The sequence below is a fragment of the Chiloscyllium punctatum genome, chromosome 42 (assembly GCF_047496795.1).
Source record: "Chiloscyllium punctatum isolate Juve2018m chromosome 42, sChiPun1.3, whole genome shotgun sequence".
Taxonomy (NCBI): domain Eukaryota; kingdom Metazoa; phylum Chordata; class Chondrichthyes; order Orectolobiformes; family Hemiscylliidae; genus Chiloscyllium; species Chiloscyllium punctatum.
Genome location: NC_092780.1, coordinates 1,387,220 through 1,412,710, shown reverse-complemented (window position 1 = coordinate 1,412,710; position 25,491 = coordinate 1,387,220). Strand labels below are relative to the sequence as shown.

The 25,491-nt window shown below is 39.6% G+C and overlaps 1 protein-coding gene across 2 annotated transcripts in view; it reads right to left on the bottom strand.

Moving 5' to 3' along the window:
• Nucleotides 1–25,491, bottom strand: part of LOC140465621 (zinc finger protein Aiolos-like) — a 230,776-nt gene that overhangs the window by 189,687 nt on the left and 15,598 nt on the right. For both annotated transcript variants that reach the window (XM_072561175.1, XM_072561176.1), the window contains exons 2-3: nt 2,019–2,070; nt 605–718 (exon numbers count right to left, since the gene is read on the bottom strand). In XM_072561175.1, the coding sequence (XP_072417276.1) occupies nt 605–718; nt 2,019–2,067 (163 nt within the window). In that variant the 5' untranslated portion in view covers nt 2,068–2,070. The remainder of the gene's footprint in view (nt 1–604; nt 719–2,018; nt 2,071–25,491) is intronic.

The window sequence follows — 25,491 nt, the reverse complement described above, 5'->3', positions numbered from 1 at the left end:
AGACATTAATGGCAGAGAGGATTCTCAACCAGTCAGGTTTGATTCAGAATAGCACCCTTCAGGTTTTTGCCTGTGGCTTCAAACTAGTGACTTTTTTTTCCCCAGGGGAAACAACATATGAAAGCATGCAATTTGCCTGCCTCATGTGTCACCCGATGCAAGGAGTCTTCCAAGTCCAATTCAACACTGATGGGCCAGGCCAGGCCACACATGATACAGAGGCTTCAGCTGAACAACTTGTAGAACTGCCCAAATTGCCAAAAACAAGCACATTATGTTACTTCAAAATTCAATTGCTTAGAAATACTTAAATTTTGAGGCCAATTCCATAGATCAATGGACCTAATCTGACTATGTAAACTACTTATTCTAGTCAGGGTGAGTTTTGCCAAGTTTCACATAGGCTAATAGGCAGGAGTATCATATAAACTAAGGACATGCACCTCACTAACTGAACTACTTTTAAACAATAAAGCAGCATTAATGGATGGCAGTTCTTGAGAGGGGCCCATACAAGCCACCAAGATTGAATTAAACATCCTGACAACCATCTGATAAAATAATCTGATAGAAGTTGGTTCTTTTATTTGATTTATGATCTTACCAACAATGGTATTAGTGTTGAGATGTTCTTGATCACAGAGCTCCTGAGGGTCAGAGACATCACTCTTCTTTGAGAGATCTGAAACTTCTCTTACAATGGGGATTGTCTCAACATCTAGTCAATATAAAAAATATCCTCATGTACATTACTGTGGAATGTATACATATAAAACATCAAAGTCACCAAACCAGCCGCCTTCTGTTTTAAACTTATAGAACTAACTACCTACCAGTGGCGGATAAATCAGAACATTGATCATATTTTTGCACAAAAGTGGTAGTAATGTCAGATGAAAGTTCTGAGCCTTAAATAGATTTTTTTTAAAGAAACTTTCCATATTCAATAACAAATTAACAATTTCAGATTATAAACTTTGCACGCCTTTATTCAGGAGGCACCACTAATAATGATGCTGCTTTTCCCATTTCCATTCCTCTAGGTTCATCTTACTTATCTTCGTTGGTACCATTACCACCACCTTGTCCTTTGTTGTTGTTACTATTATTTAATCTCTTCAGGCAGACTTTCCCTTTTGTTTATCCAGAGTGACTTTTCTCCCTCTTATTGTTTAAAGCTTGATACAAACATTTCTGACAAAGGAACACCAATCCCAAATATTAAATAGTTATCTCCCTACAGATGCTGCATGCCTTCCTGATTACTTACAACATTTTCCGTTTTGTCTCAGGTTTCCAGCATCTGCACTATCTCCCTTTCATCCATTACTATTTTTTTAAAAAAAGCTAACATTTTAATAGTCTCCACCGTGAGACACGAGGTGGGGGGGGGGGGCAGAAGAGAGTTACCAGGATGTTGCCTGAGAGGCTGGATAAGACTGGGTTGTTTTCTTTAGATCAAAGAAAGCTGAGGGGCGATCTGATAAAGGTGTATAAGATTATGAGGGGCATGGACAAGGTGGATAGAAAGCAGGTGCTCCCCTTACTTGAAGGGTCAGTAACAAGGAGGCATAATTTTAAGGTGAAGGGTGGGAGATTTAGAGGGAATTTAAGGAAAATGTTTTTCACCTAGAGAATGATAGGGTCTGGAATGCACTGCCTGGGAGAGTACTTGAGGTGGGAAACCTTACAACTTTTAAAAAGGTACATGGATAAATACCTGAAATGTTATAACATTAAAGGTTATGGGTCAAATGCTGGAAAGAGAGATTGTGCAGATAGATCAGCGTAGACTCAATGGACTAAAAAATTTATTCTTTGCTGTGTGACTATGACTTTCAGCTAGATTCACCTCTGAAACAGAATGATAGTGAGTTAGGATGGCGCCAGCAGTTGGGTTTCCAAATGTAAGTACATCCTTATTCTAAAACATTTCAAGCCTTTAGGTTGAGAGTGTCCTAAACAGATATTATTTTTCGAGAGTAACACACTAATAATTCAAGTAAGGGCAGCATTACCTTCTGGTTGAGACTTTTCTTGGATCTCTTCTGTTCCCACGTCAGACATTTTCTGAAACAGAAAGTTTTAAAATTTAGGAGATAAATTCCAATCTTAATATTTTCTAAATACATCACTAATGACACTAAAGATAGTTAGTGCTGTCATTAATGGACAAAAAGTTTAGTACCATGGTAATATGAACAAATCTAGCCACCTTAGATAACTCTTAAGTCATAAATGACATTTTTTACATTGCTAAATTAATAGAACATAGAACAGTACAGCACAGAACAGGCCCTTCAGCCCACGATGTTGTGCCTACCATTGATTCTCATGTAAGGTAAACCTAATGTACAAACTCCCAAATTTCTGTGACCATATGCATGTCCAGCAGTCTCTTAAATATCCCCAATGACCTCGCTTCCACAACTGCTGATGGCAACACATTCTATGCTCTCACAACTCTCTGCGTAAAGAACCCACCTCTGACATCCCCTCTTTCCTTTCCTCCAACCAGCTTAAAACTATGACCCCTCGTGTTAACAATTTCTGCCCTGGGAAAAAGTTTACTTTATCTATGCCTCTATCTATGCCTCTCATTATCTTGTACACCTCAATTAGGTCCCCTCTCTTCCTTCTTTTTTCCAATGAAAAATGTCTAGGCTCAGTCAACCTCACTTCGTAAGATAAGCCCTCCATTCCAGGCAGCATCCTGGTAAACCTCCTCCGAACCCTCTCCAAAGCATCCACATCTTTCCTATAATAGGGCAACCAGAACTGGACGCAGTATTCCAAGTGCGATCTAACCAAAGTTTTATAGAGCTGCAACAAGATCTCATGGCTCTTAAACTCAATCCCCCTGTTAATGAAAGCCAAAACACCATATGCTTTCTTAACAACCCTGTCCACTTGGATGGAAATTTTAAGGGATCTATGTACCTGCACACCAAGATCCCTCTGTTCCTCCATATTGCCAAGAATCCTGTCTTTAATCCTGTACTCAACTTTCAAGTTTGACCTTCCAAAATGCATCACTTCGCATTTATCCAGGTTGAAACTCCATCTGTCACCTCTCAGCCCATCTCTGCCTCCTGTCAATGTCACGCTGCAGCCTACAACAATCCTCTATACTGTCAACGACACCTCCAACTTTTATTTCGTCTGCAAACTTGCTAACCCCTCCTTCAATCTCCTCATCCAAGTCATTATAAAAATTACAAAGAGTAAAGGCCCAAGGACAGAGCCCTGTGGAACACCACTCACCACTGACTTCCATGTAGAATATTTTCCTTCCACTACCACTCGCTGTCTTCTGTTGACCAGCCAATTCTGTATCCAGACAGCTAAATTTCCCTGTATCCTATTCCTACTGACCTTCTGAACGAGCCTACCATGGGGAACCTTATCAAATGCCTTACTGAAGTCCATATACACAACATCCACCGCTTGACCCTCATCAACTTGTCTAGTAACATCTTCAAAGAACTCAATAAGATTTGTGAGGCATGACCTGCCCCTCAAAGCTGTGCTGACTGCCTTTAATCAAGCCATGCTCTTCCAGATGGTCATAAATCCTATCCCTCAGAATCCTTTCTAATACCTTGCATACGATAGACATGAGGCTGACTGGTCTGTAATTGCCAGGGATTTCCCTATTTCCTTTCTTGAAGAGAGGAATTACATTTGCCTCCCTCCAGTCCTCAGGTATGACTCCAGCGGAGAGCGAGGATGCAAAGATCTTCGCAAGCGGCGAAGCAATCACAATAGAACATATTTATGTACATACATCTGATAATTTTCTGTAGCTTTTATAGTTATGATTCCACAGCCAGACAATTTGCAACATTTAAATTTATTCCCATAGTCAGAAAGTTTTGACATGGGGAAGAATTGTTTTGGTTTTGATTACAAATCTACTAAAATTATTCATGGAAATTTAATAATTCACTGTCATTGGTTAGTTATTATCTGATCATATATTTTACACTTTTAAGCTACTGGGTAGAGGGAGCATGGAAGAAGATATTTAATGACAATCAGCTCTGGGCACTGCTGGAACTGAACTTCACAAAACCACCTCTTCTAGTCAACTCCAACTAGCAACTTAACAAGCAAAACAATTAAGAAAAGACTGAGAGATTTCAGAGAATGTGGATACTTGCCCTAACAAACACAATCCATATGCCAATTCAGTAGAAAAACCTTGCCAAAAATCAAAACCACTTAATATATCTTTATTACTACTCTTCAATATGACACAGGCTGACTCAACATGACTGTGGCAGCTGCATCCAATACCACAGTCTTTACAGTAATCTTTCAGAATATCAGTTCCAGTACAGTAAACAGAAACAATTATGCACAGTTCATTTCAACATCATAGGTCCTTCTAAATAATGTACAGACAGTCATAACTGTAATTCTCAGAATGCTCCATAAGGTGGTATCACTGGGATTCATTCACAGGTTCACAGAATATTTTTCAGAGAAAGGGAATGAAATTTCTGCTCTGCTGTGTGGATACTTTGGAAAATTGTGTTTCTTGACAGTGCATTGTGAAAATTCAGAAGATTTGCTTGCATCTTGTTGGAGAGAAGGTTAGCTGCAGGTGGGTGGGTATTTGTGTTGTCTGCCAATGGAGGCGTTAGTAACTTGTGAAGAACCTTCCAAAAAGGAAACTCATTCTTAGACACGGTCATAACAGAAACATTGACCTGTAGGAATTGTAAAGGGATACAATAGTTTCCCAGTGCCACCAGAATGTAGCAGTGTGTATTTATCCTCACTGTTCGTTGCTTTACTTTGAAGTTGTCCTATCTACAAGGTGTGTCACTATCCTGCAACTCTCAGGCCCATCGACAGAAATCAAAAACCATTAAACTCTCAGACTCGGATCCAAAAAGGCAAAGCTAGCTGTACACCTGATGCCAGTTCACTGACCAGCCCAAGGGACCTGGTGAGAACCCACTGGCCAGACCTGGTGTCAGTCCATAGATCTGGAAATACTCCATTGATCAGCTCAACAGATGTGGTCCTAGCTCATAGGATTTTAACAGGTGTGTTCAACCAGCCAATGGACCAGCATAAGGCACTGATGCTTTCAGATGAAAAAGTATTGAATACAATCTGAAATTTACAATTTGTATTAGTTATGGTGACCATGAGCGACTCGATTCTGACTTTTTTAAAAATCCATCTGGTTCGCTAATGGCCTTTAGGGAAAAAAGTCCATTGTACTTACCTGGTCTGACTACGTGTGACTCCAGCTCCCCCCCCCCCCACCCCCCCATAGTAATGCAGTTGAGTCTTAACTACCCTTTGAATGGCCAAGCAAGACACTCAGTGATATCAAAAGGACAAAAGGGTAACTAGGGGGAGAATAGAGCCACTTAAAGATCAGCAAAGCAGCCTATGTGTGGAGCCACAAGAGATGGAGGAGATACTGAACGAGTATTTTTCGTCAGTATTTACTGTAGAGAAGGACACGGGGAGTATAAAATGTGGGGAAATAGATGGTGACATCTTGAAAAATGTCCATATTACAGAGGAGGAGTTGCTGGAGGTCTTGAAATGCACAAAGTGGATAAATCCCCAGGACATGATCAGGTGTACCCTAGAACTCTGTGGGAAACTAGGGAAGTGATTGCTGGGCCTCTTACTGAGATATTGTATCATTGATAGTCATAGGTGAGGTGCTGGAAGACTGAAGGTTGGCTTAAATGGTGCCACTACTTAGTGGTAAGGAAAAGCCAGAAAACTACAGACCGGTGGGTCTGTCATCGGTGGTGAGCAAGCAAGTTGTTGAAGGGAATCCTGAGGGACAGGACATACATGTATTTGTAAAGGCAAGGACTGATTAGAGATAGTCAGCATGGCTTTGTGCATGGGAAAGCTTGTCCCATGAACCTGATTGAGCTTTTTGAAGAAGTAACAAAGAGGATTGATGAGTGCAGAGCAGTAGGTGTGATCTATATAGACTTCAGTAAGGCATTTGACAAGGTTCCTCATGGGAGACTAGTTAGATCTCTTGGAATACAGGGAGAACTAGCCATTCAGATACAAAACTGACTCGAAGGTAGAAGACAGAGGGTGGTGGTGGAGGAGGGTTGCTTTTCAGACGAGAGGCCTGTGACCAGTGGTGTGCCACAAGGATCAGTCCACTACATTTTGTCATTTATATACATGATCTGGATGTGAACAGTGGAGGTATAATTAGTAAGTTTGCAGATGACAGCAAAAGTGGAGTGACAGTGGACAGCGGAGGTTACCTCAGATTACAACGGGATCTTTACCAGATGGGCCAATGGGCTGAGAAGTGGCAGATGGAGTTTAATTTAGATAAATGCAAGGTGCTGCATTTTGGAAAAGCAAATCAGAGCAGGACTTATACACTTAATGGTAAGGTCCTGGGGAGTGTTGCTGAACAAAGAGACCTTGGAGTACAGATTCATAGTTCCTTGAAAGCAGAGTCGCAGGTAGATAAGACAGTGAAAAATACATTTGGTCTGCTTTCCTTTATTGGCCACAACGTTGAGTATAGGAGTTGGGAGGTTATGTTGTGGCTGTATAGGACATTGGTTAGGCCACTGTTGGAATATGGTGTACAATTCTGGTCTCCTTCCAATCAGAAGAATGTTGTGAAACTTGTAAATCTTTGCTGAACCCTTTCAATGATGTTGCCAAGGTTGGAGGATTTGAGCTATCGGGAAAGGCTGAACAGGCTGGGGCTGTTTTCCCTAGAGCGTCGGAGGCTAAGGGGTGACCTTATAGAGGGTTATAAAATCATGAGGTACATGCATAGGATAAATAGTTCAAGTATTTTCTCTGGGGTGGGGGAGTCCAGAACTAGAGGGCTTGGCTTTAGGGTAAGAGGGGAAAGACATAAATGGAATCTAAGGGGCAACTTTTTCACACTGGGGTGGTGCATGCATGGAATAAGCTGCCAGAGGAAGTGATGGAGGCTGTTACAATTACAGCTTTTTAAAGGCATCTGGATGGGTATATGATTACAAAGGGTTTAGAGGGACATGGGCCAGTGCTGGCAAATGGGACTAGATTAAATTAGGATATCTGGTCTGCATGGACGAGTTGGACCAAAGGGTCTGTTTCTGTGCTGTACATCTCTATGACTCTTTGACTCTAATAAAAACATACCAGATCCTTTAACCCATTCTACATAATGCATTCAGTAGGAACCTACAAGGCCCACATTGAACTTCTGCACTTTTTTTTCTTAAAAGTCCAAAGTTTTGCCATCACTACCCTATCAGAATTCTATTCTTAGTCTGCATTACAACTGCCTAATCATCTTTCCATTAGTTTGCAAAAAGTCACAAAGTATTGGTCATCAATATTTGATGAGGAGGATATTAAAAAGTTATTGCATGAGTTTTGCTGTGAAGACTGAACAGCTGACTTGAGCTGTGTCATAATGGAGCTTCTTGCTGTCACTACCATCTTAAACCCAGTACTGATTAGAATATTAATTACTTTTATACTCATTTGCTTTGTTGACAGACAAATTGCTCTCTCGCTCTCTACTATAGAGCTGGGGAACTCCTTGAGTTTAGCAGCATTCAAGTCCAATTTTTTCTTAGGTATCACAAGTTGTTGAGTATACAAATTCAGAACATGATAGGAAAAATGGTAGAAAGAACAGAAAATGAAATGTCTCTTCATTCATTCTTTAATCAGGGAGTACAAACTGATGAATTCCAAATTAAGTAGTGAGTGCGAGTGATAGTCCACTCCTGATAATACAAAGTTTTCTTTAATAGCCGGACAGACTTGTACTTGCACAGTGCTTTACATTACCACTGACTTCTCAAAGTTTTTCACAGTTCATGATGCACCTTAAGAGCAGTCAAAGTTGTAATGAATAAGTGCAACAGCCAAAATGTAAATGCCTACAAATAGCAATGTGATAATGACCAAATATTCTGCTTTTTTTGTGTTAACCAAGTGATAAATATTGGTCAGGTTACTAGGGCTAAGTCTCCAGCTCTTCTGCTGAATGCTGGCATGAATCTTTCACATTAATCCAAAGACAGATGGAGCCTCAATTTAATGCTGCATCTGAAAAATAACACCTCTGACAATGCAGTGCGCCCTCAGTACCAACATTCCAAACAGTGCAGTGCTCTTTCAGTACTGACACTCCTCAACAGTGCAGTGTTCAGTCCGTACTGACCCTCTAACAGTGCCACACTCCCTCAGTACTGACTCTCTGACAATGTAGTGTTCCGTCTTTTAAAGAAGAGGAGAAAAAGAGGACTGCAGATGCTGGAGATCAGAGTAAAGAGTGTGGTAATGGAAAAGTACAGCAGGTCAGGCATCTGAGAAGCAGGAGAATCAAAATTTCAGCCATCAGCCCTTCAGCAGGAATGAGGCTTGTGGGCCGGGGGTGTGAGAGATAAATAGGAGGGGGATGGGGTTGGAGAGAAGGTATCTGAGAATGCAATTGGTAAATGAAAGTGGGAGAGAAGGTGAGAGGTCAGACACTGATTTCATCAGTTTTCTCATTTCCCCTCCCCCCACATTATCCAAGTGTCAAGCCTCCAACCTGACACCACCCTTTTGACCTGTCCATTGCTTTTCCCACCTATCCACTCCTCCCTCCTATCTGACCTAACACCTTCTCCCCCACCTTCATCTACCTCTTGCATTCCCAGCTACTTTCCCCTCAAACCCACCCCCTCCCATTTATCTCTCAGCTCCCCCTCCACCTCCCCCCGGCCCGGCCCACAAGCCTCAGTCCTGATGAAGGGCTAATGCCCGAAACGTTGATTCCCCTGCTCCTCGGATGCTGCCTGACCTGCTGTGCTTTTCCAGCACCACACTCATGATATTCCCCTTTTGAAGGAGGGCAAAAGAGAAAAACTAGGGAATTACAGACCAGTCAGCTTAACATCTGTGTTGAGGAAATTGTCAGAATCTATATATCAAACTGATATCAAAGTGGTAACTGAACACCTTAAAAATGTTCAATTAATCAGGGAGAGCCAGAATGGATTCATGACAGGTTTCATGATACATGTCTAACAAACCTCAGTGAATTGCTTGAAGACGTCACTAAGATAGTGGACAGGGGAATATCTATGGATGTTGATATATAGACTTCCAGAAGGCATCTGATAAAATTCCACATAAGAAACTTAACTAAGGCAGAAGCCAACAGAATTGAGTGTGAATTACTGACATGGCTGGGAAAATCAGAAATTGCTGGAAAAATTCAGAACAAAAACTCACAAAAAGTGCCAAATAACTGCAGATGCTGGAAATCAAAAGAAAATTGCTGGAAAAACTCAGCAGATCAGGCGACATCTGTTCTCATGAAGGATCACTGGACCTGAAATGTTAACTCTGCTTTCTATTCAAAGTTTGTGAGAAGATTTGTAGCTCTGGTGCTCGTTGTTGTGGTTCTGTTCGCTGAGCTGGGAATTTGTGTTGCAGACGTTTCATCCCCTGTCTAGGTGACATCCTCAGTGCTTGGGAGCCTCCTGTGAAGCACTTCAGTGATCTTTCCTCCGGCATTTGTAGTGGTTTGAATCTGCCGCTTCCAGTTGTCGGTTCCAGCTGTCCGTTGCAGTGGTCGGTATATTGGGTCCAGGTCGATGTGCTTATTGATTGAATCTGTGGATGAATGCCACGCCTCTAGGAATTCCCTGGCTGTTCTCTGTTTGGCTTGTCCTATAATAGTAGTGTTGTCCCAGTCGAACTCATGTTGCTTGTCATCTGAGTGTGTGACTACTAAGGATAGCTGGTCGTGTCGTTTCGTGGCTAGTTGGTGTTCATGGATGCGGATCATTAGCTGTCTTCCTGTTTGTCCTATGTAGTGTTTTGTGCAGTCCTTGCATGAGATTTTGTACACTACATTGGTTTTGCTCATGCTGGGTATCAGGTCCTTCGTCCTGGTGAGTTATTGTCTGAGAGCGGCTGTTGGTTTGTGTGCTGTTATGAGCCCTAGTGGTCGCAGTTGTCTGGCTGTCAGTTCAGAAATGTTTTTGATGTATGGTAGTGTGGCTAGTCCTTTGGGTTGCGGCATGTCCTCATTCTGTTGTCTTTCCCGTAGGCATCTGTTGATGAAATTGCGCGGGTATCCGTTTTTGGCGAATACATTGTATTGGTGTTCTTCTTCCTCTTTTTGCAGTTCTTGTGTACTGCAGTGTGTTGTGGCCCTTTTGAATAGTGTCTTGATGCAACTTCTTTTGTGTGTGTTGGGGTGGTTGCTTTCGTAGTTCAGGACTTGGTCTGCCACACACACAGATTTTTAACTTTGGCACTTTTTGGCTGGGAAAATTGTTGAGTGGCAGATGACAGAGATTAAGGATAATGGGTAGGTACTCAAATTGGCAGGAAGTGACCAATGGTGTCCCACAAGAATCTGTGTTAGAGCCTTAATTATTCACATTATTTATTAACGACTTGAATAATGCCATAGAAAGTCATATCTAAACTTACTGATGACACAAACGTAGGCAGCATTGTAGACAGTATAAATGTTAGCAAAAAATTACAAAGGGATATTGATAGACAAGGTGAAGGGGCAAAACTGTGGCAGTTGGAGTTCGAAATAAACAAGTGTGAGGTTGTCCATTTTGGAGTGAAAAAGGGTGGATCAGGTACTTTCTATATAATATGAAGTTAAATACAATAGGTGTCCAAAGAGATTTTGGGGTTCAGTTGCAAAGTTCTTTAAAATGTCACAAACAGGTGCAGAAAATAATCACAAAAGTTAATTGAATGCTGGCCTTTATATTTAAAGGATATGAGTGAAAAGATGCAGAAATTATGTTGCAGTTAAACAAAGTCCATTTGGAGTAGTAATCAGATCTGGGCACCATACCTTAATGATATCTTGGCTTTGGAAGGGCTACAATGTCAGCTTACAAGAATGATATCTGGACTTCAGAGTTATGAGGATAAATTATACAAACTAGGCCTGTTTTCTTTGGAATTTACAAGATTAAGAGGTGATCTGATTGAAGTCTTCAAGATATTGACATGAAAATACAGATAAGATAAAATTAAACTATTTCAACTGGTTGGGAATTCTAGAACTAGGAGGCATCGTCTGAGAATTAGGGCCAGACCATTCAGGAGAGATGTTCAGAAACAGTGGTCAGTAGATGTTGAAACACTATTCCAAAATCGCAGTGGATATTCAATCAAGTGTTAATAAATATTTATTTCCCTGATTTAAAATTAAGTAAAGGTAGTAAGGGATGTGGGCCAAAGGCAGATATATGGAGTTAGGCCACAGATCAGCCATGATTCACAGAATGCTGAATGGCCTACTGCTGTTTCTGTGGTCCTACTGTCCCTTCAACAATGCAGCATTCCCTCTGTAATGACCTTCCAACATTACCTCAGTAATACAGTGTGGTGTTAGCATTAACTTGATTGTTGAAGTCCTGGAGTGAGCTTGAACTTCGTGATTTAGAAGTCAGAGTGCAATGCACTGAGCTGCAGCTGACATTTAATGATTAATAAAATCAAGCAACCCAACAATTTGAATCAAGCAACCCCAAAAACCTATTAAAGCATTAATTTACAGCTAATATGATTCAAAGTATAAAGTTATTAAACTTAAACTGCCTCATTCAGTATTGCTTACAACAACATCAGGCAGCCAGTTTGTGCTTGTAATACAACCACTAACCCTCATATCTTTTGTGTCTCTTTAGTTAGCTTCCATGTTCACTCCAAATCAATACCTGCAAGTAATTCATTCCCTGAATAAAATCGTCAGCACTCAGCACCCAAACAGAAGCATTTTTAGAAAATCAACAAAATGAAAAATGTAGAAATAAAAGTTTCTTTTGTTTAATCAGAGTTCTTAGTTATATTAAAAAAGGACTTGATCCAAACATTGCATCTTCACAATGGTGCTGAGAGATAATGCTCTTTAAAATGAGGCTGGATTAGCTGTTCTCCATCCAATATTACAAACAAAGCATTATAATTGGCTGCATTGACCCTTGAGCTGGAGAGGAGTAAAACCATTTCAAATCCTTCATTTGGCACATACAGTAGTGCAGTTTTCATTTCCAGATATAAGGAAAGATATAATTCTTTGGAGGCAGGACAGCAAAGGTTCACTAGATTAATTCCTGGGATGACAGGACTGCCCTATGATTAGAAGCTGAGTAAGTTCAGCCTAAATTCTCTGGGATTTAGAAAAATGAGGTGAACTTGTTGAAACATACAAGATTCTGAAGGAGCATGACAGCCTAGATTTATTCCAACAGGGGAGTCTAGAACTGTTTCAGGATAAGGTACAGTCATTTAGAACCAAGAGTAAGTGAAATTTCTTCACTCATAGGTTTGTAAATCTATAGAATTCTCTAACCCACAGTGATGGATGCCTCATCATTGCATGTATTTAAGATAGTTTTTTTGGTCCCTCAGGGAATCAAAGGATATGAAGAGTCAGCTGGAGATTTACAGCTGATCCCATTTCTTTATTCACTGTTGGAACGTGTGCATATATTATGAAATACCCGAGTATACAAAAACACTAAATGCAGGCAGCAAAAGACCACTTGTTCCATCAAAGCATGCTCAATATTCATGATGCCAAGAACTTCTTGAATAGACATTTTCCACCTTCAGCAAATGTGCAAACCAAGTGTCAGGGACAAATGTGTGGGTTTTTTTATGTGTGTGAGAAGATGTGGTCGGATGTATACAAGTGAGTGTGTGAGAAATGTGCACATGTGGGATGTGGATACCTTTGGGAAAATGTGTATATGTGTGAGAGCATGTCCATACGGTGTGTGTGGAATGGGGTTTGTATGTAGAGCATGTGTTTGTACAAGGATAGGAGAGTTGAGTGCATTTGGAAAGTGGTTGTCTGAGTGTGTAGGGAGACTGGTGAGTGTACAGAGTATGTCCGTTGGTGATTGGGGTTTTGTATATGCAAGGTGGGGTGTGTACGTTGTAGAGTTAATGATGTGTGTGTCTTGAGGTGGTGTAGGGTGTGTGAATATATGGGTGTATGTAGGGTGAGGTCTATGACCATGGTACATGTTTATGAGTGGTGTTGGGTGTGGTATGTAAGTGGTATGTAAGTGGTGTGTGTGTGTGTGTGTGTGTGTGTGTGTGTGTGTGTGTGTGTGTGTGTGTGTGTGTGTGTGTGTGTGTGTGTGTGTGTGTGTGTCTGAATTTGGTTAAAGTCAGAATTAGATGAAGATATGATATGTAGCCTCATCAAATAACAGTATAATTCTCCAGGAAGCTTATGCTGATATTGACTCACAGCTCAACTCCAGCTTGCAGTTTTAGGGGATTAAAGTACAATAATAAGGAGAGAAAATCAAGAGCCCAAATTTTCCTCTGTAAAAGTTGTTATGTTAGAAAGGCAACCAGATGGCCTATCTGCTCCTTTAACCACTTATGTTATTTTCCTTTGTGGGTTTTAAAACCCCTGAGAATACAGAAATGTCATTCCTGTAACACACTCTGAATAAAGCAACAACTGAAATGTTCTTCTGTTTTTCATTTTGATGCGAACATGAAACTGCTGGTCTCAAAGAGTTAAACCTATGACTGCTGCTCCGCCTGCTCCTAACTTATTCTATTGTTCATTTCTGAAAACAGTTTCTGGTTAAATTTACTAAAGTTTAGCAAAACCAAATAATCAAAATTCTAACCTGAAAAAGTTTTCATGGCCCATTACTGTCCAGCAATAGTTCCTGTAAAAAGTTAGCTTTTAAAACAGGGTTCTATTGAAGGAGCAGGATTCCCCTCATTTCCTGAAATTGGACACAATTTAATTTAATGTTAAATATTTTTTCCAAGATATCTATATGTAACAGGAGTTCCGTCAGTAAGTGCTAAAGAACTTGTGCTGTTGTTTGAATAGAATAGCCCCCAAATAAAAGATGCCAGGAAGCTCATGCTAAGCAAGCAATCTAATGATGTCATGTTTAGAGCCTAATTGTAGTCAGAGAGGGGACTCAACATACCCCAAAGCACACAACTGTCAACAGTCTTGGATGTAATAGCGCCTACAGTACAGGGGAAAAGCCAGCGAATGACATAGATTCTTGTCAAGGGGTGAGCAAAGCTAAAATGAACGGTGTCCTTTCTGTTTGGGGTACAGTCTTCTCCCATCGCAAATCTTCATCCCTATCAGCTTCACTCAGGAAGTATGGGCAGAGTGGACATTTCCAAGGAGACACTGATAACCACCTTGATCCATTAACCATTAAAAGGTCTGGGATAATAACAACCAAAAACACTCTAATCACTTTACCTAAGTAGTAACTGTGCATCCTTACAGGCAGATGTGAAAATGTGCCAGTAGGCTGACTATTTGCTATTGCAGAGTACAATGTCATAATTCTTTGTGGTACTAACACTACTGATAGGATCCACAAACATTCAATGGTCAGAGGCTGGCTTTCCCAGGGTGGCACGATGGCTCAGTGGTTAGCACTGTTGCCTCACAGCACCAGGATCCCAGGTTCAAATCCAGTCTCGGGCAACTGTTTGTGTAGAGTTTGCACATTCTGCATGGGTTTCCTCTGGAAGCTCTGGTTTCTTCCCACACTTCAAAGATGGACAGATTAGGTGAATTGGCCCTGCTAAATTGTCCATAGTGTCAGGTGCATTAGTCAGAGGGAAATGGGTCTGGGTGGGTTACTCTTCAGAGGGTCAGTGTGGACTGGTTGGGCCGAAGAGCCTGTTTCCGCACTGTAGGGAATCTAATCTAATAATTCACAAATATGCAATGCAAATGTAATGTGTCCATTGTTAACAATCTTCGAACAACTTCAATACAATTTTAAACATGGTACAACTCGTAATGTAGTATATCATCTACTAAGTGTTACCATTAATGTCCAAACTTTATCAGAATGATGTTTTGTCTAGTATGAAAATTATATGGCAATGGCAAGGATTTACATTTCCATCCACTGGAATTTTGTTCCCTTGAGTTTTCCTCTATGTGTTCCTTAGATACTGCTGGTTACTGGGGTTTAATACCTGTAATAAAGAATAAGCAGTTGGTGAGGTTGCACTGTGAGTTTGCAGCTATAGTGCATCTTGGTAGAATGATCCAGGCAAGGGACAGGATCATCACAATCAACCCCAATCTATGTTCATGCCCAACCTCCACATGTACTTTTGAATTGTGTGCAAGAGCAGTTCATTTACTTTCTCTTCCTTTTCGAAAGACTGACCTCAATTGCAGCAGCCCAAACAGCACTCTGATTAGATCAACTACATCAACACAGATGGGAACTAGCTCCCAAAACTTTCTGATCTCACTGGCTCACTGACTGACTGTTGAACCATGAATAAAGTATTTGGTTTTATATGAGCTGAACATGACACTTTCAGCCATTGGAAATGGGGCTATTAAATGCATCAAGGAGACAATTAGTGAAGTGCAACCTGAAAATTTAGCTCTACAACTTTCAGTCCAGTGCTTAAATAATTCTGATCAGTACAATGGGAATCAATTTATGTTCTCCACAATCACATTTATGCAAGCAGCTAACTCTGCCACAGTGATGTACAGGAAGACATCATACATAATATGCTAAAGCTGCAAACATACCAGCAAACCACCTTCTAAAGTTGCTTTGTGTTCCATTATACTCATGTATTACTGGGAATAAAAATAAAATGAAGACTTTCGCAATATGCAAGTGAAATATAATAATCGCTGTTAATAATCAAGCAATCTCTGCAAAAATTAAACTTTAAAATGTTGATGACCCCCATTCCACAGGCTACCTCCACCACTAGTCCTGGAAAGAAAGGTGAAAGGCCCATTGAACCTATCATAGAAACACAGAAAATAGGTGCAGGAATAGGCCATTTGGCCTTTCAGGCCTGCACAACTCAATCAGACAGAAATGACAATAAAGTCATGAGTGAGTTCTTTTTAATGAACCAACTGGAAAAGTATCACAGGTAAATAAATCATATTTTATATTTAAGCATTATATGCAATAGCAATTATCCTAGTGGGAATCTGAAGTGATTGGCTTAATAGAGCAAACCTATCCTTCATACTAAGAATGTTATATCACAGTATAATATGTAAAACTTTGTGGTGCAGAACAATAGAGTGCCAAAAAAAGGATTCATAGAGAAATCATTAAAATATAATAATCGTATACAAAATATGGTCAAAACGTTAACAGAATATTATCTTTGCACACTAGAGGGCTAGGAAATTACCTTCAAGGAAGTCTTACTGCAGCAATAAGAAGTCCTGGTGTGACCATGTCAACAGCACTGTGAGCAATACACTGAGGAAGGAAATTATCAAGAGTTCAAGGGTTCAGGTACAAGCATAAATTACATAAACTGGGTAGTACTCCATGGAATAGCGAGGAATTAAGGGTGATTTGAGTTTTAGGATTTTGAAAGAAAACAATAGGCTAGATAGAGCAACCACTTCCATGGGTGAGGCAGTCTGTGATCAATATGATATTTAAACAGAGAGGAAGTCATATGGCAGAGTTTCTCAGCTACTCAGGGAACATTGCTTGGACAAGTGGGAATAGCCTTCGAATTAGAGCCAGGGCCTTTCAGGAGTGTGATACGTTAAAAAGGAGATATGTGGAACTCTTTCCCACAAAAGCAGCACAAACTTAGATACACAGTTTGAGTGAAATACAAATTTATTGGACAGTTATAAAGTGGCTTTGCAGGTTATCCAGCTATTACAGAACCTCACACAATTTTCATTTCAACTGTTTTACGAGTAATCTTCACCATTTTGAAGAAATTTTACAGAATAATGTGAGGCTTCATACATCCAGTCAGCATATAATTACAACAGAAAGAACAGTTAAAGACTCAGGGAAGTCAGAATTTGGAAGTCGGTGTTTGGACTGCAGGGTGTGAGATTAGCTTATAGAAGAGTCAAGATTGTGGTGCTGGAAAAGCACAGCCGGTCAGGCAGCGTCCAAGGATCAAGAGAATCAACATTTTGGGCATACGCCCTTCACCATTCCTGACGGAGGGCTTAGGCCTGAAACATCGATTTTCCTGCTCCTCGGATGCTGCCAGACCTGCTTTTCCAGCTGCACACTCTTGACTCTGATCTCCAGCATCTGCAGTCCTCACTTTCTCCTTGCTTATAGAAGAGGCAGTTGCAGCATTGAAAAAAAGTCGAGATAAAGTTTTCTGTCAAACATTTCACAAAAAAAACTGTGCTTCAGGAATTATTTTATTTTGTTTCAAGTGGTTAAATTTAGAGAAATATGAATAGATCCATTCAATATTTTCAAACATTTCCCCTGCATTATGAACAGATGGGTGTTATTTACAGACTCTAATCAGAAGTCATCAGAAATAATATTTGCCAGAATGAAGGTTTTCTAATTTCTCATGCTAATCATTCTTATAACTGAATAGCTTTTATAATCTAATATATGGTCATTTTAATTCAATATCCTTACTAAGTGTGATGCTCAAAAGTGTACATAGTGCTCCAGACACAATCGAACTATGGCTTTGTATTGAGCAGAAAAGAATTGTCCGAATTACATTCTAGCCCTCTTATCAGAAAGGATTGTACTCCGTCAGCATTTTAATTACCTTTTGTGATACTTGAGTGAGCTTTGTACATACAACTCTAAATCTCTAAGGATGTCAAATGTTATTCGCCTTTGAATAAGTTAAGTATACAATTAAATATAATTAAAATAATTTGTAAAATCTAAATTTAAACATTCTCCTTTAAGACCATACGCTATATGAGCAGAATTAGGCCATTCAGCCCATCAGGTCTGTTCTGCCATTCAATCATGGCTAATGTGTTTCCAAACCCATTCTCCTGCCTTCCCTTACGAATTCTAACTTGTCATAATTAGCATTTACCATGGTTGATTGTGAAGAAGATTTTATTGTGTCATTATTATTTGAGAACCTGTGTTCCAAAGTGGAGGAAAGTAGATTATAGTTTCCAGTTGTTGGGGGCGGGGTAACTTTTTTTGTTTTAACGAAGTCAGAAAGTCATTTGGAACTGTGAGTTCAATACAGCATTTACATGAAGTCATGCAATTTTAGTTAAATGACCAGCAAGCCAACCTAGGGAAATAATTGTTAAGCTGCTTGCTGACTTGAGTTTCATGATAGCAACAAAAGAGAGAGAGAGAGAGACAGGTTCATATGGAAAGATCTGGTCTCTAACAGCAAAACTGCTGTTAATAGCAGTCCCCAAACAGGTCCTACAAAGAGGTCCTGAGTTGCTTGGGAGCCAGAGAAAGGTAAGCTCCAGAAGCAGAAGGCTCTGAAGCTATCAAAAAGGAAACTATCTTACAAAGCTATTCAAGACATGAGTTTAGGAAACCAATGTTAATGAATAATAGCGAGCTGAATTTAATAACTGGTTTTAAGGGTCCTGGAGAAAGATATTAAACTTTGAAAAAAACACTGAATGAATACACAAAATTTTCTGGAAAGAAACATATTTACAGGTGAGCAAGAAGCTTTAGTGTGGAGAAAGAGGTCACTCTTCAACTGAGTTTTCAGTGCATACATAGGATGTTGCTTATCATAAAAGTGATGAGTCTTTCTTTCTGATGTCTGTAATGAGATTGTTCCAATATTTCTTTTATACTGTGATATAATTCATGTTTCTCTTTTGTGTAATAAACAGTTATGTTATTTTGTTAACATATATATTGGCAACAACTTTGTGAATATATTCAGTGATTGTTTTCTTTTTGTTTACGGTGATGGTCAAAAATGTCTGATATTACCAGTAACTGAAATTATAACAGGGTGGGAGTACTTTACAAAATCAAACTCCTTGAGTTTAAGAGGAACTATGAATCTTTAAAAATAAATACATGGTGGTATTGAGCATTAACATAGGGGAGTTGCTAGAAGTATATTACACAGGTTGGAATTTTAAAACAACTTTTACTGAGGTTAAGATTTTTCTGGGAGGAAAAGATGTTTCATTTACTGAAATAGTCATTGAAGGCAGAAATAAAAGCAGGATCCCCAAAGGGTAGGATGTTTATTGTGATTATACATCATTTAGAGATAAAAGGAAGAAATGTAAAAACGATGGAAAAACAAACCTTCCAGCTCAGTGAGCAAACTTACATCCAGAAAAGCTCTGAGTAAAGAAAGAAAAAAGTGGCTGCACCTCAGATGGTGATTCCAACGAGGAATATGATTTTACGAGAATATTGCATTTAATATCAAAATTTACAGAGGATGGAGTTGAAAGATATTTCATCACATTTGAATGGAACGCTGTGAAGTCATTCACTGTGAAGTCAAGATGTCTAAAAGATGTTTGGACATTAATGTTACAGAGTGTCCTGAATGGTAGAGCTATGAACGTTTGTCAGTCAGCAGTCTATTGACACTTAATTTTTTAAAAGGACAACACACAATGCTTCTAAACTTGTCCCTGAAGCTTATCAATCAAAATTTTCAATTTTAAGAAAGAAAGCTAATCAGACGTTTGTACAGTTTGTAAGACAAAAAAATGCTATAGAATAAGTGGTTTCAATCACTGAAATTAGAGGAAAAAAAATTGAGAACGAAGTAAATCATGACAGTGTTATAATTCAAAAATAATATTTCTGTAAACCTTGAGACATATTTATATGAGCATCAAGTATAAAAGATCTGAAAAGCAGGAGTTCTGGTAGATAATTATGATATCTCACCCAGGCAGTGACTTGTGGAGGGATAGTCATATAGTGATCCACAAAGAAACTGGAAAAATGGAAAAATAGAGATAGGAAATGTATGAGTTTTACAGAACAATCAGAAGGATGCCAAATTAATAAAGGAAAAAGGATAAACCCAAACATGAGAAAGAAAAAGTAGAAAGTGAGGGCTGCAGATGCTGTAGATCAGAGTTGACAGTGTGGTGCTGGAAAAGCACAGCAGGTGAGGCAGCATCCGAGCAGTAGCAGAATCGATGTTTCAGGCATAAGCCCTTCATCAGGAACGACTGATGAAGGGCTTATGCCCGAAACGTCAATTCTCCTGTTATTCAGATGCTGCCTGACCTGCTGTGCTTTTCCAGCAGCACACACTCGACATGAGAAAGAAAAATTAAAATAAAGATTGTAATAAAGATTGCATATACTAAATCCAATTACTGGAAATTAAATTACAGTAGTAAAGAATGTTGAAGGAACCCTCAGAGAAGGCTGTATCAGGAAAGAAAATGAGTATTAAAGCTGTAGAGTAGCATAGGTGGAGCATATTCCCTCAGAACCTACAAAGATGGAAAGATAGCTCAGAACAGTCAAGAAAATTCCTTCCAGATTATCACTAAACAGAATCAGACCACTGGGCATTCTGAAAATATTTCAAAACAACAAAAATTTCTTTATTCTTTCAATCAAGGAATATTAATGAGAGACTATTGGAGCTAGCCAGTGAATTTGTTTTCCAGAAGGACTACTGAAGAACAAAATATATATTGGAGGCATGCACAGAGATTACGAACTGGCTCCACTATATAGAATTGGATTAAACAGCAATCATATTAAGTAGAGAAATTGCAGTTAGTGTAGTGCAACAAATCCCGATAAAATTTATTTATTTTAGTTTAGGGAATGACCTGGCTGGATCTAAAATGTTAGCCTTACCAAGGGTTGAGGCACAAAACAAGGTGCTACAAGAAAGACACATGTATTGTTTCTTGACTGTACTGTGAATAGGTCTCAGGCCCACAGAGTTACACCGGAAGGGGAAGTGTCTATGCAAAGGGAGATGATGTTGAAATTCAGTTTTCAGGCACTATCTCTGAAAACTTAAGGCAAAAGGAGGAAGGTAAAGAAAATGGGATTGACATGTTTAGCTCATCTTCTTAAAACAGAAGTGCAGAAAACGGAACCAGAATTGAGTGAGTTGTAACAACAGCCCATGCAAAAAATGGATCAGAACCAATACCTGAGTGTTAATGTTTCAAAGACATGGACTATGGTGAGAATCTAGGAAAATCATGTGAGAAATTACGTGAGATCTTTCTTGATATTGGGAGCCTCATTAACATGTATCCCCAACCGTCCATTCTACTACCTGCTGAATAGAAACTAGACATTGAGAATTCATCACATGAAAGTCAGACTGGATTTCTGGTGACATAATTTCATCACTTGCTCATCCAGAACCATCTGGTTGGACACCCATGACCAATGATTCAGGGCATAATCAAATGCAGCGGCTGGATGTACCTTCGGTCCATGGATGTTGTCCTAAAACACATCATGACACATCTCTGATCTACCAACAGTATAGCTTGGCACTTTAACATTGCACTTTAAAGCACAAATATCATTGTAATATTGCTGCAAGGACACTTTGTGCGCAGGGACATCGATATCATAGTTGGACCTTGCTCACTTGCTTTTTTTGGCACTTACTTACTTAGCATCTACCTGGAAGTTCACAGCTTTGCTTTAGTGTTTGCTCCCTGTGCCAGGGCTAACAGGTGCACAGTGTTTCTGTTCTGACTCGCGTTTTAGTGCGTACACTAAGCTTACCATGGTTATCAGCAGCCAACAGGCCAGAGGGTGGACAGGTTGATATCTGTCACCATGCTGCGTCAAACTCACACCTGCGCCCAATGCACTGTATATGCTTTAAGTAAATGGCCACATCTCAAGTTTAAATGGAGTGGTCCTCAGGCAAAGGATTTGGAGATGCCGGTGTTGGACTGGGGTGTACAAAGTTAAAAATATCACACAACACCAGATTATAGTCCAACAGGTTTATTTGGAAGCGCTAGTTTTCCGAGCACTGCTCCTTCATCAGGTGGTTGTGGAATGTAAGATTGTAAGACACAATACATAGCAAAAGTTTACAGTATGATGTAACTGAAATTATACATTGAAAAAGACCTGGATTGTTTGTGAAGTCTCTCATCTTTTAGAATGAACATGTTGGTTTCAGTTCTTTCACATATAAATCACAGAACTTTTTTAAAAGTTACATTCTCAAGTGAACTTTTAACAATTGGCATCATGTCGATCCAGATAATGCATTTAAGGTGTGAGCTGCCCTGTGTGGGGCTGTCTGTACCACAATGGTCAGACTGATGCTAATCTAAAAAACGGTCCACAAAAGCAGGGCCCAATTTCTCCTTTGCTATCATATCCGGGGTAAGTGTCATGAGGCAGCTCCAGACTGACAGTTCTTGACCGGGTGCATACCAGCCTTTTAAAGGTGGCACTAGCACGAGGGATCCTGGAATATCTCTGCCTTTGGTGAGTGGGAGAATTGTTAATAAAGTTAAATGGAATATTATGCTATATTATGAAGATGTGGGTGTCCTGTACCTTTCAGAGAGTTAAAAGCTAGCAGTGACAGCACCAAATGTTCTCAATAAGCTACAATGTAACAGGTACTCCAACTGTAAGGGTAGCCGGTTGCCTGGAAACAACAAAACAGATTCAAATTAGGCCAATCAGTTTAAATTATACCCCAAAAAATACCAAACTCCAATCCAGTTTGAATTTATATATTGACCGTCTTAAAAGGCAATGACACAATCCGACGCCTTGCGGGGGGGTGGGGGGGTGTGGTAGAAGACCAGGGAAAATTGAACAGTTGAGCGGAAAACTACCAAGCTACCAGCACATAAAGACTGTCTGAAAAATAACTCTCTTAAAAGGTACCTTTATCAAATAGTAACCTATAAAGCAGAATCCCCATGAAGATAGGAATACACAGAAAACTGAAAGCTGCCTGGTTTTGAGATAAGAAGTTTTTGTTTTATAAATCTTAACAAGGAGTAAACTGGGAGTTTTATCAGACTAGTATTGTAGAAGGGGAAGGTTAGAGGAAGGCCTTGTAAATAATTGTTAGTTATTCTCTGTTATACTTTAAGAATTTTTACTTTACAAATGCTTGGCCACTTGAATTTGATCAGACTCCTACACGGGATAGATCTTTTCTGTGTTGCTGGTTTAAATTAAGCAGAAACGTTTACCCTGTGTCGTAACAGTTTGGGGGCTCATCCGGGATTTGAACCGGTTGAGGCAGATTTAAATAAATTTGGGGGTACGAAAAATCCCAGATTTAAAAACTTGCAGGTTAGTGCCCTAGATCTTTAAATAAAATGTAGGTGAAACAAATGTGTTTAATTTCGATGACTTGTGGTTGATTAAATTAAAAGTGAGAGAAATGGCTCAAGAGGTTCTGGGATTCAAAGATGATTCTCAAATTTGCCAAGGAAGTTTAGAATGAAAGAAAAGGGCCATACTTTTAGACTTACCAAGTAAGTTAGATTTGGGTTTAACCAAGGATAAAAGTAAAGCTGAAACTGTAAGGGAATTACTCAAACACTTGGGTATATCAGAGAATCAGACAAGTGTAGTAGAGGCAGAAAAACTTAAATTACAATTGAGGAAAATGGAGTTAGAAGGTAAACAAAGGGAGAGAGAAAGGAGAGAAAGAGATAACAAAGAGGTGCTTTGATTCTTCGGACTCAGTGGATTTTATCGGCAGTTTGCTCCAAACTTCAGCAGTGTCATGGCACCGTTAACCGATTTGCTGAAGAAGAACACAAAGTTTCAGTGGACAAAACCATACCAGAAGGCGTTCAACCATTTGAAAGCCATATTAACCACCAAACCATTTTAGCAACACCAAACTTTTCAAAACCTTTAAAGTTGCCATCGATGCTAGTGACATATGAGTTGGAGCTGTACTCCTACAGGAAGATGAGGATGGGATTCTCCTTCACAGATTACTGATCGATAAAGGTACCTTTTAGGAGAGCTATTTTAAGACAGTCTTTTTACATGCTAGTAGTTTGGCAGTTCTCTTCCCTAATGTTCAATTTTCCCCAGTCTTATACTCCCAAAGCATCAGATTGTATCATTTACTTTTAAGATTGTCGATATACTAAATTCAAACTGGATTGGAGTTTGGTATTTTTTGGGGTATAATTTAAACTGATTGGCCTAATTCGAATCTGTTTTGTCATCTCCAGGCAACCATCTATCCTAGCAGCTGGAGCACCTGTTACATTGTAGCTTATTGAGAAAACTTGGTGCTGTCCCTGCTAGCTTTTAAATTCTCTTAAAGATACAATATTCCCACATCTTCATAACAGCTATCTCCCAGAAAATGATCAATGTGGCTTGCAAAACTGATTACATTATCATAAAATGATTTGTGAAAAAAGGTCAGGAAAAATATCTTTGACCATATAAGAGATGCATTACCTATAAAGCAATATTCAATAGTCTCAATTCAGAAATGTTAGCTCCAATGAGATTGAGATTCTGGAATTGAATCACAATATCTGGAATTTAGGGTGAGGAATACTGTGTGCAATTCTGGTTTCCCTGTTTTAGAAAGGATGTTGTGAAACTTGAAAGGGTTCAGAAAAAAATTTATAAGCATGTTGCCAGGGTTGATGGCTTTGAGCTATAGGAAGAGGCTGGATTGGCTGGGATATTTTCCCTGGAGCATCAAAGACTGAGGGGTGACCGTATAGAGGTTTATAAAATCATGAGGGGCATGGATAGGACAAATAGACAATCTTTTCCCTGGGCTGAGGGAGTCCAGAACTAGAGGGTTTAGGTGAGAGAGGAAGGATATAAAAGGGACCTAATGGGCAAGTTTTTAATGCAGAGTGGTACATATATGGAATGAGCTGCCAGAGGAATTAGTGGAGGCTGGTACAATTACAGCATTTAAAAGGCATCTGGATGGATATATGAATGGGAAGGTTTTAGAAAGATATGGCTGAATCGCTGGCAAATTGGACTTGATTTCTCTTAGCTATCTGGTTGGCATCGACAAGTTGAACCAAAGGGTCTGTTTCTATGCTGTAAATGTCTATGACACTGTGTCAAAACCAAATTGATCTCAATGCACAGGTATAGATTATCACAACATTAATACAGTACTAAAGACAAAACAATATCTGATTCTACTGCAGAATATGGTGTTCCACAGGGTTTAGCGCTAGGATCTTTGTTATTTGTGACATGCACAAATGATCTGGAGGAAAACGTAAGTGGTCTGATTAGTAAGTTTGTGGATGACACCAAAATTGGCCGAGTTGCAGATGGTGAGGAGGATTGTCAAAGGATGCAATGGCATTGAGCGAGATTGAAGATTTGGGCAGCGAAACGGCAGATGCAGTTTAATTCGGAAAAATACACGGTGATGCATTTTGGAAGATCAAGTTCAGGTGCGAATTATAGAATAAATGGCAGAATCCTGAGGAGCATTGACATACAGATGAATCTGAGCGTACAGGTCCACAGATCCCTGAAAGTGACAACACAGGTGGATAAAATGGTCAAGATGACATACAACATGCTTGCTTTCATCAGCTGGGCCATCAAATATAAAAGTTGGTAAGTTATGTTACATTCATTAGGCCATATTTGGAATATTACATGCAGTTCTGGTTGCCATACCACCAAAAGGACATGAATGCTCTGGAGAGGGTGCAGGGAAGGTCTACCAGGATGCTTAAGGGGAAAATTCAGGGAAAACCTCTCTCACACAGGCTGGTGG